Below are 10,782 nucleotides of genomic sequence, written 5' to 3' on the forward strand. Positions count from 1 at the left end.
ATAATTATATCATGATTGTGCATACACTAATCCTAATATTTTTCAACGTTTTTGTAATTCACTATCTGGTTTGTACATTTGCAGGTGTAGCACTCTCTATATTTGCATTTAAATAAAGCTTGAAAACGAAGTAGGCCTACAGATTGATTTTAATTAGTGCAAGCAAAGATTCGTCTCTGGTGTAATGGCAAAATAAGTTTCCCGTTCGAGTAGTGTCCCCAGAACGGTTACTCGGGCCTGGGTTAACAGTTCGGTTAAAAGTAAGGTTTAATTTAAGCCATAAACTGTTACTATTTACACTCTATGGTTTAAGCATGGCAGAATACGACTGTAGGCTCAGGATGTGGTAAAGGAGAAACACTAATCGCTGGAGGGGGACGATTTCGACGCAACACCTGTACAATAATACCCACAATACAGTTCGGCGGACCCACACATACAAGTTTCCGGTGTGGTGTGTGATGCACGTTCGTTGCTCCCTTGCATTGTATTTAGTTTGAGTGTAAATTGTGAACTTTCTCCATAACTGCTTGAGAAACAGTCGTAACAGTTTTACTGAAGAAGGAGAGAGCAACAAGCCGCCAAGATGCCGCGAATTATGATTAAAGGAGGCGTCTGGCGCAACACGGAGGTACGTGTTTACATGGCTAGCTACGTTAGCATAATGCTAACCACTAATAGAAACGCGAGTCGGAGTTAGCACGAAGCTAGCTGCTCATTTAACAGGATTTATCCCGTGTAGCAAGTTTAGTTTATTTGTGTGGCTGCCAACTATGTCGAAAAAGTTTACTAACGTCACTGCTTGTGTGATATTGTGTAACTTGTAACGTATTTTGTCAGAAAACATGGCTACAGCATTAGCAAGCATGACTGCAGCCTGCAAGAGTTTGCAAATGTGATCAAGTAAGCTAACATTAAGTGAGATTAGCAGTAAGGCTGCTTGTTAGCAATATTAATGTGTCATAAAGATAGAGGGATAGAAAGATATATAGATAGATGATGGATTACGTTAGATGGATAGGGCGAAGATGGATGTATGTATAGGCAAATAAATATAGATGGATGAGTGCGTAGTTTACTAATCACAGCGGGCCACTGTTACAACAGCTTAATGCAAACGAGACAAAGATAAAATCAAAAGAGCAAATCAAACTGTTCAACAATACGCAATGTATCAAATCTACACAATACTTATCAACAATAACTTGAATACGTGGGCACATAGTGCAACTAGTGTCAAATTAAATGCAAAGTATACTGTAAAGTTATAGGGCAGCAGTGGATCAGATAATTGAAAGAGGATGAAAGGTAAGAAAAGAGAGACTTTATTGTCATTGTTTTAACCTGGTCCTGAATGAATGAACATACGGTGCAGACAACAAGATACAAAATAGGGATGGGTGATATGTACCACAAATCATGTCGGTTTTTTTAGGCTGAATGGCAATATACTGTATATCAGTATTTTCTACAAAGTGGGCTAAATGTTAAGTTATAAGTCAAAGCCACGTGAAATGTCACAAGCACTTAAAACAGACTTTAATCAAATAAAATGCAAATACATTGTTTACTTCCCTGTTTGAAAATATACAGTTGCAATATTTGTAAATGAAAAATTATCTCAAATAAATAGCCTGTATTAAATAAAAACAGACCTGTCTCTGTGAATGCTTATCCAGTTGTTTTCTCTAACAATAACTGACTTGAGTACAATAACAGGTTTTCCTCTCCTGCTTAACATTGAAACCTACGCTGTACTATTACAACTTGACTGTTAAATGTTCCGCTGCTTCAATAGCCAACAGCTGTCTGCTCTGAGCGTATCCACCAACTCTCGCTGGCTCTCTCTCTGGATACACACTGAGCTATTCCCCAAAGGAGCTACGTTGCTTTTATAACACAAGTTGACTTTCTTAATCCAGTCATGTTTTTGTCTCGTAAGACACAATGAATGTTATTTTGTGTTTCACCTCGTATGTTGTTTTAGGATTGAGTGCAATTTCATTTATGAAGTAAACAAGCACGTCTGTCTGTCTTTGCACTGAGAGTAGAGGGAAGTCTCGGAGGATAGAGCAGACACACACCGCTCGCTCACTCACTTTTTAAAGCTCTGGCCTGATCGGGCAACTGGCTGATTGTATTAACTGGCTCTGGAGCATCCTTATTGTTGGAACCTGTTATGACTGCACTTTAAGTAAGAAATGGGTCATGTAATGCAACATCAAACTATATTAAAACGGAATTGTTTCAACTCATGTCTGGTTTGAAAATATATCAATATAATTTTATTCTAATTCTATATACCGTTATTAGTCCAGGGTGAGAGTGTTTGTATCGGTCCAGTCCGTTAGGGCAAAGCTTCACGTCCTGACCCCCCTGTCGATACAGCCTGGTTGTACAGGGAGATGGCAGCTGGCAGGAAGAGCCTCTTGTATTGTGGTGATACTGGACGGTATTTGTTGTTGATCATTGTGATCAACAAAGTGTGTTATAAATGTTAAATGTCACTTTTCTAATCTGCCCATTTTTCCAGGATGAGATCCTCAAGGCAGCGGTGATGAAATATGGGAAGAACCAGTGGTCTCGTATTGCCTCCCTGCTGCACCGCAAGTCTGCCAAACAGTGTAAAGCAAGATGGTGAGTCTTGATACAAATACATGTGATTGGTAGTGATGGCGCTCTTGGTTTTAAGAGAAAGGCCTAAGGCATTGCAATTTTCAAGGTGATGGCAGGACTTGTAGAAGTACATATTATCTGTATTAACAGCCCTGCTCTTGGGAACACACTATATTAATGGAATTAACTACAAAGGATTGTAAAACTCCCATTGGATGAATTTTAACCGGTAATTTTTGAACTTTTAAGATGTCTGTGAATGTTTCTGATGTAATTGTTGTAACTGGCTGTTTTGTTGTGCATCCTATCTCTGTACTTATGTTCTCTGCTGTTCTGAAGTCTCCCCGGCAAAAGAGATATTTCATCCTAATTAGATTTCCTGTTTAAATAACGGTTCTACACCTTGGGTTGTGTGTCTATCTGCAGGTACGAGTGGTTGGACCCCAGCATCAAGAAAACAGAATGGTCCAGAGAAGAGGAGGAGAAGTTGCTTCATTTGGCCAAGCTGATGCCCACTCAGTGGAGGACCATTGCACCTATCATAGGACGCACTGCTGCCCAGTGCCTGGAACACTATGAATACCTGCTGTACGATTTTAAACACTTTTATACTCTATATATGCTTCACATTTATAATTATATTGTACTAATATTAGACTCTCCCAGACCCTTGACCTTGACATTGTAGGATACGTTGCATTTTAATTAAGTGTATTAAGATTGTTGCAATTGTTGTTGATTAATAATGTATGTATATTTATACACGTGTGTGTGTTTAGAGACAAGGCAGCACAAAGAGACAATGAGGAAGAAGTGGGAGACGACCCCAGGAAGTTAAAACCAGGAGAGATCGACCCTAATCCTGAAACTAAACCTGCCAGACCCGACCCTGTGGACATGGACGAAGGTATGTCAACACACCTCAGACAACGATGGAGGGACTGGACTTTTTCCAGAAACTTTTGTTGGAACTTTATCCGTTTCAAGGGACAACATTTCTACTTATGTGCTTTTCTTGTCTTTTACATTTCTTGTAGAGATTGTTATAGTTTTCATTTCCCTTAAGAAGAATTTAGTAGCTATTCTTGCTGCAGTCACCATCTGGAAGATTGTATCATTTCAAATAAATAAAATCCAACTTCTTCTGTTTGTGTCTGTAGGAGGAAGCATTTTAAACTTAACAGCCTCATACATCGTCCTAACAAAATCAATTAATTGCGAGTGTCTGTCTGTGTCACTGTCTGCAGATGAGCTGGAGATGCTGTCAGAGGCCAGGGCTCGACTGGCCAATACCCAGGGCAAGAAAGCCAAGAGGAAGGCTAGAGAGAAACAGCTGGAGGAAGCCAGGTCAGATACACACACATACTTACATGTTTAACTTAAATTTAACATCAATTTGTAATGCCTGATGTTCTTAGTTGTAAATAATTATATAACTTAATGTGTCCCTCACTTTCTGCTGCAGGCGGTTGGCTGCTCTGCAGAAGCGCAGAGAGCTCAGAGCGGCAGGAATCGATGTTCAGAAGAAGAGGAAGAAGAAGAGAGGAGTAGACTACAACGCTGAAATCCCATTTGAAAAGAAACCGGCATCGGTAATCATTGTTGGATTGTTTCTGTCCATTTTAAACCGAAATCACAACTCCAGGACAGCGTTTGGGCTCGGCTTAAGTTTGTTATTTATTAATTGTTAATTGTGTTCACTTTAAGGGTTTCTATGACACCAGCATGGAGCAGTACAACCCTCTGGAGCCAAACTTCAAACGACTCAGACAACAGCACTTGGACGGAGAACTACGCAAGTCAGTAACAGTATACGCCATATTTTATACACACAGTTTGGATGACACAGGAACACACACGAGGCTTACACAAATGCAAAAGTACAGTAAATACAATGGGACACACCCAATTAAATCATGGTTTTCATTTATAAATCATTTCGTGTTTGTGGGTAGTGAACAAGAGGAGAGGGACAGAAAGAAAGATAAACAGAAGATTAAGAAGAAGAAAGAGAGTGATCTCCCATCGGCCATCCTGCAGACCAGCGGAGTGGCTGAGTTCACCAAGAAACGCTCCAAATTGGTGTTACCTACACCACAGGTACTACTGTGATGTCTTGTAAATCAGCAGGCTCTCAACAGTGTTGTTGGTTCAAACACCACGCCGTGTTTATTCATATTTCATTTGATCTTCTTTATAGATCAGTGATGCTGAACTGGAGGAAGTCGTCAAATTGGGTGTCGCCAGCGAGGTCGCCCGTCAAGCTGCCGAGGAGAGCGAAAGCGGGAACTCGGCCTCCTCTGCCCTCCTGTCAGAGTACAGCGTCACCAACGCCATGTCCACGGGGCTTCGTACCCCCCGCACCCCTGCTGCCCAGGACAGGATACTGCAGGTAACGGACACACACACACACAAGCACTTATTTAAAGACTTGACATGCCACACACACTGAAGTCTTTAGATTCTCAAGCAAAAGTGTTTCTAGTCAAATAACCAGCACTTTAAAGGGATACTTCAGATGTTTTGAGTGCATTGTTTTTTATCTGATGTTTCATAAATTGAATTTGAATTGTGTTATGCTAAGCTAACCTGTCATTAATCAATAAGATCTAAACTTACAGTTACAATGTGAGCTATGTGTATGTACAGCTCATGTAGGCAGAATCAGTATAAATGTAGGCTATTCTGTAAAACAAAGGTATCTCTGTCACAACTCAAAAAAATGTGTATCTTATTTTTTAGTATCGACTGATTTTATTTCAAAATTTGAGTTGAAGATAGAGCCTTCGAGATGAACCATCTCATTTTCAAGGGGGCACAAGGACATGGAAATGACCAGACATTTAAACAAAAAATAAATGCATTAATTAGAGCCGTCCATTATCCAAACAATCCAAACAGCACTTCTAGATCTCTAATCTTTTGATTTTTGTTCTTTGTTTTCTGAACTGCTTTATTGTATACGAATAGAGATGCACCGATTACAACTTTCTAGGCCAATTCTGATTTTCTTTGAGGTTAGGCCAGCCGATACCGATTTTAGCCGATTCCGATTTCATTTTTTTCTAACCACTTTACAGCACACGCAAATATTTATTTTATCTTTTTTTTAATAGAACATTTTGCACAGAACATAGAACATTTTTTGAACAGATAATGGATTATTATAAAATAGAACTATATAAATTACTCCTGGTGTGGGAACTGGTGTTGCATATTGCAAACTTGTTATCTTCTGCACACGCGCTGAAGAATTTCCAAACAGCTGACATGTTGCAGGTTAATTCACCAGGTTCCCTACATGTGCGAGAATAGCACGGACATGCGCTTCACACCGCGAGCGGGTACACGCCACACACGGCGGAAAAGGGGAGAGAAAAGAAAAAGAGACTGCGTGCTGTCGCCTATTTTTATGTATGTTTTTGTATTTTATTAAAAAAGATATATTTGCAAATATAGGATCAACATGATTTCACAAAAGGCCGCAGCCCAGTGTGGAGTCAGTTTCTCCAATGAGTGCACAAGAACACTAGGCTTATATGCATCTTCAGAGTGACAACACACACGCACTTGGATTATTATGACGCTACAATTTTGACAGGCAGTCTGATACACATGAAGACAATCAGATGAATACAAGAGACATCTCGGAGCCATCTCACCTCCTCCTCCCTGTACGACTGTCACCCCCCCAGTTACATCTAAACTGGCATGAGAAAACTAGAGATAGTTTTAGGGTGACCTTGTACCTTTATCGGTTCAGGCTCACATAATGTTCCAGACTGGATGTCTCACAAAGTTAGAATCAAAATCTACATGTGGAAAATGAGATAAACTCTTTCAGCATTTGTGAGAGCAGTAAAGTAGAAATAAAACATAAAAATATAAGGAATTGTGCTTAAATGTAATTTTGCCATTACACTGTCGCGTGCGTCCTTGAGCACTGTAACTCGAATAACTTATGTTGTCAGTTAATTGTAGAATTGACCGGCATGAAATCGGCATATGTCAGACTGACCTGCCGGTCATGACCGAGCACGTGGAAACCGCCCAATTTGGGTCACCGGTCGGTCTATCGGTGCATCTCTACATACGAATACAAATGTCTGAAATATGCCTGATACCCTCCATCTTTAAATAAACGTTCTTTAAGGTTTTCTATCTGTGTCCGTCTGTGTTTTCAGGAAGCCCAGAACCTGATGGCTCTGACCAACATCGACACCCCTCTTAAGGGAGGCCTCAACACTCCGCTGCACGAGAGTGACTTCAGTGGAGTGACGCCTCAGCGACAGCAGGTCCAAACCCCCAACACAGTTCTCAGTACACCGTTCAGGTAACAACACTCTCCGCTCTGAACCGATAAAATGTTGCATTTAAAGGACAAAGCAGCTGGTACTGTAGATGGTAACATTCCCAATGTGATGGCGTCTCTAACAGAACTCCAGGACAGGGTCAGGAGCAGGACGGCATGACCCCTCAAGCTGTAGGAGCGCTGACCCCGCGCGGTCCAGTGACCCCAGGTTTGACCCCTCTGCGCACTCCGCTGAGAGACAAACTGAACATCAACAGTGAGGAGCAGCTGGCTGACCCCGCGTACTCTAAACACATGGTAATGACACACTCCTTGCACACACATGTAAAACTGTAAATACACAACTCACACTTACTTCTGAATATATGGAATTTCAACTGTAACGTTTTCTGATGCTGTGCAGTAAGTTGTAAATGTTCAAAACAAAAGACGCTGCTGCTTTGTCAATTTACTCTTTTTTTTTTAACAAAAACATGAAATATTGTGAAGGACATCACTGTCACATTCTGGTTGTACATTTTGTAAGTAAAATAAGAAAACTGATCAAGTGCTTTCACTATCCTCTCTCACACAGCAAAGGGAAAGCCTGCAGCAGCTGAAGCAGGGCCTGATGTCGCTTCCTGTTCCCAAGAACGACTTTGAGATTGTTCTTCCGGAAAACGCAGAGATGGAACTGGAAGAAACGGAGGCAGAGTCGGGATTTATAGAGGACTCTGCAGAAGTCGAGGCTCGCAAGCAGGTATGCGCGCACATACACAACGCTGTGGCACTTTAGGGTTTGGGTTAGGGGATAACAGGCTTTCTGTGAGTGCCTAACCTCATCTGAATGACATAAACCCACGTGTTTGTATACCTGTAATTCAAATAAAGCTAGTTGAACAAATGTTCACTGTGTGTGTGTGTGTGTGTGTGTGTGTGTGTGTGTGTGTGTGTGTGCGCGCGCCAGGCTATACGGGATGCAGAAAGAGAGAAGGAGCTGAAGCTGCGACACACTGCTGTTCAGAGGAGTCTCCCCAGACCCACTGAGGTAACAAACGCACTCACTTTCTGGGGGTTTGATCAAGTTGACAATGTTAACACCACTGACCCTTACACACTTTCTTGTGTAAACTCAAGTTCCAAAATGCAAAGACATTAATCAGATGATGATTAAAGAGATTCTCAGGTGTTTTTCTGACCCCTTAAGTGTCAGCTGTAAAACCAATCTCACTCTTAACTTCAGTTAAACTCTTTCAAAACCTGTAATTTATCTTCATAAAGTGTAAGTCATTGGGTTTGTTTTATTATTGTTGTTTGGATAATCCAGGAGGATGATGATGAGTAGTATTATTTGTATTAGCAGGATGATTTCAGCTGGTTGCCGTCTGTCTCCTGCAGGTAAACGAATCCGTCCTCCGTCCCGCCTCCATGGAGCCTCTCTTGGACTTCCAGCTGGCCGAGGAGCTGATCAAACAGGAAATGATTACCATGCTGCATTACGACTGCCTGCACCACCCATCGGCCAACGCAGCCAGTCAACTGCAGCGCGGCAAAACCAGAGGCCCCACCTCTACATCTAACAACGCTTCGCATATAACGTACCTGGAATCGCACTCCTACAAGCCAATCAGCACCGAGGAGATGGAGCAGGTAACGCACACGTCGCCAACACTGTTGTTTTCACTTCATGAGTCAAACATATTAATCGACTGCTTGTTTGGTCATAAAAACGTGGTATGCATACGAGACATCGACAGTGATGGATGTCTCGTTGCAGTACAACTTGTACGCAGATATTCGGTTATAAATGATGTTGCGCACCCGCGTGGTGTGTTAATTAACAGGCAAAGGCAGCACTGGCAGCGGAAATGGAGGTGGTGAAGGCAGGAATGGGCCACGGGGATCTCAGCATGGAGGCCTACAGCCAGGTGTGGGAGGAATGCTACGGACAGGTAGGTCATCTAGCCCTTAAGAAGACTTCCTTCATCCTCCCATAAAATCAGCAGCTGTTGAATTGTCTGGTCTGCCTCTCTCTTTCTGCAGGTTTTATATCTACCCACTCAGAACAGGTACACCAGAGCCAACCTGGCATCAAAGAAAGACCGTATCGAGAGCCTGGAGAAAAAACTAGAGGTGAGAAAGCACACAGACGCATGGGAAGTTAATACAACTTGACCCTGAATTGGTCGTTTTTTCTTCTTCTTCTTTTCACATCTTTATGAATTGCTGCATTAAAACTCTGATCTAAATTCTGTGGTCCGTGTGTCTGTCTGCCTCCAGGTGAACCGTGGCCACATGACCGCAGAGGCCCGGAGAGCAGCGAAGCTGGAGAAGAAACTCAAAATCCTGCTGGGAGGCTTTCAGTCCAGAGCCCTGGGGCTCCTGAAGCAGCACAATGAACTCTGGGAACAGGTACTGAACATGACAAGAGTTTTAAATCTGCCAGGATATACTTTAATATTAGTCCCCCTTAAATTCTTAGCGTAATTGAGTCATATTTAATCAGAATGGATTTGTTGAGTTTTTTTTTTTCCTCCACTCCAGACATTAACGCCTTGTCTTTATTGTCATTTAACAGGGTTTATTAGTGAAGAACTAGCTAAAAGATGCATCTGTAAATATTAAATATTCACCCAAAATTGAGTGAACTGATAAATTACCTACTTTTTAGTCGGGTCTCCTGCAGACTATAACTGCGTCCTAAACACTGTCATTCTTGGAAATTATAATTGCGTATTGTATTAATGGAATATTTTTGTTATAATATTGTTATACTCATGGTATCCGCCAGGTGGAGCAGTCAGCCACAGAGCTCCAGACCTTCAATCAGCTGAAGAAACAAGAGGATACTGCGATTCCCAGGAGAAAAGAGGTAATACATTTGACACACATGTGATTACTGTACAAGTGTATATTCAATTGGCTGTTTCCAACATCCTTAACTCTGATCACATTAACCATAAAGCTTACAATATTTTAGTGTTGAAACAATCAATCTGTCAATTTGGATAATTGATTAATCATTTATCAAGCTAAAAGTATTTAACAACTGTTGATTCCAGCTTCTCAGATGTTCAAAATTGTTTTCATATCATTTTAAATTAAATCTCCGACTCATGCCGACTAATTATAGACTGAACAATTAATTCATAAGATACATTTTTTTTCCCTGTAGAATATTCTGTTAAAGATCTATAGCTTGTGAGGATTAAAGGTGTGGAAGGCTGAGTAGCCCAAATATGAAAACCACCAGTAGATGACAATGTGTCTGACCTCATTCCCAGTCTATAGATGACAAAATCTAAGCTCTGGATGTTGGTGTGAGATGATTTTTTTAGCCTGACTGTTTGATATCATCTTTCTGTGTGTGTTTTAGGCCCTGCGGGAGGACGTGGAGAGACAGATGGAGAGAGAACGAGAACTTCAGCAGAGATATGGGGAGCTGCTGATGGAGAGGGAGGCACTGCTCAACAGTGCTCAGAAATACTGAGCCACACAAAAATGCTAAATCATTCATACACCCATGCTACACACACTTAAATACTCACCATGGAGACATGGATATCAAGCTAACAGCTGCTCTGAGAAATACAAACAAGTTTTCATGCTCCTCCGCCTTCTGCGTTGTCGTATTGTGAACCATTCTGACTTTTTTTTTCAACATTTGCGGTAATTTCAGAGATAAGCCCCGTCTCATGTTGCTATGTTGTCACAAGCTGAGTTTTGAGCATGCTCAGTAGTCTTTCTGTATTAGTGACCAATAAAGCTTTTTTTCCAATGACAACATTGAAGTTTTTTTTTAGATGAGGATTAGATTTTACCCAAGTGTAAAAAAGAAATCTGGTGCCAACTCGGTGATTCTGAAAAACACAAAA

The 10,782-nt window shown here is 41.3% G+C and overlaps 1 protein-coding gene across 1 annotated transcript; it reads left to right on the forward strand.

Annotated features, from left to right (window-relative positions):
* Nucleotides 1-404: 404 nt before the first annotated feature.
* On the forward strand, nucleotides 405-10,691 carry cdc5l (CDC5 cell division cycle 5-like (S. pombe)). The gene is made up of 19 exons (XM_028603140.1): nucleotides 405-631; nucleotides 2,534-2,637; nucleotides 3,043-3,204; nucleotides 3,396-3,523; nucleotides 3,864-3,963; nucleotides 4,082-4,208; nucleotides 4,324-4,415; nucleotides 4,572-4,716; nucleotides 4,817-5,008; nucleotides 6,801-6,949; nucleotides 7,054-7,225; nucleotides 7,503-7,667; nucleotides 7,875-7,955; nucleotides 8,306-8,557; nucleotides 8,752-8,859; nucleotides 8,951-9,040; nucleotides 9,188-9,319; nucleotides 9,699-9,779; nucleotides 10,284-10,691. Exons 1-19 carry the CDS (start codon nucleotides 587-589, stop codon nucleotides 10,395-10,397), a joined length of 2,439 nt encoding a protein of 812 aa, XP_028458941.1. The 5' UTR covers nucleotides 405-586; the 3' UTR covers nucleotides 10,398-10,691.
* The last annotated feature ends 91 nt before the right edge of the window (nucleotides 10,692-10,782 follow it).

This window comes from Perca flavescens, chromosome 17 (assembly GCF_004354835.1).
Source record: "Perca flavescens isolate YP-PL-M2 chromosome 17, PFLA_1.0, whole genome shotgun sequence".
Classification (NCBI taxonomy): domain Eukaryota; kingdom Metazoa; phylum Chordata; class Actinopteri; order Perciformes; family Percidae; genus Perca; species Perca flavescens.

What these genes read in the sequence shown, in the direction of transcription:
- cdc5l (XM_028603140.1), top strand. Translation starts at nt 587, where the DNA reads ATGCCGCGAATTATGATTAAAGGAGGCGTCTGGCGCAACACGGAG. An exon ending in CCCTGTGGACATGGACGAAG is followed by an intron (nt 3,524 to 3,863) that starts GTATGTCAACAC and finishes CACTGTCTGCAG; the next exon opens with ATGAGCTGGAGATGCTGTCA. An exon ending in CGATTCCCAGGAGAAAAGAG is followed by an intron (nt 9,780 to 10,283) that starts GTAATACATTTG and finishes TGTGTGTTTTAG; the next exon opens with GCCCTGCGGGAGGACGTGGA.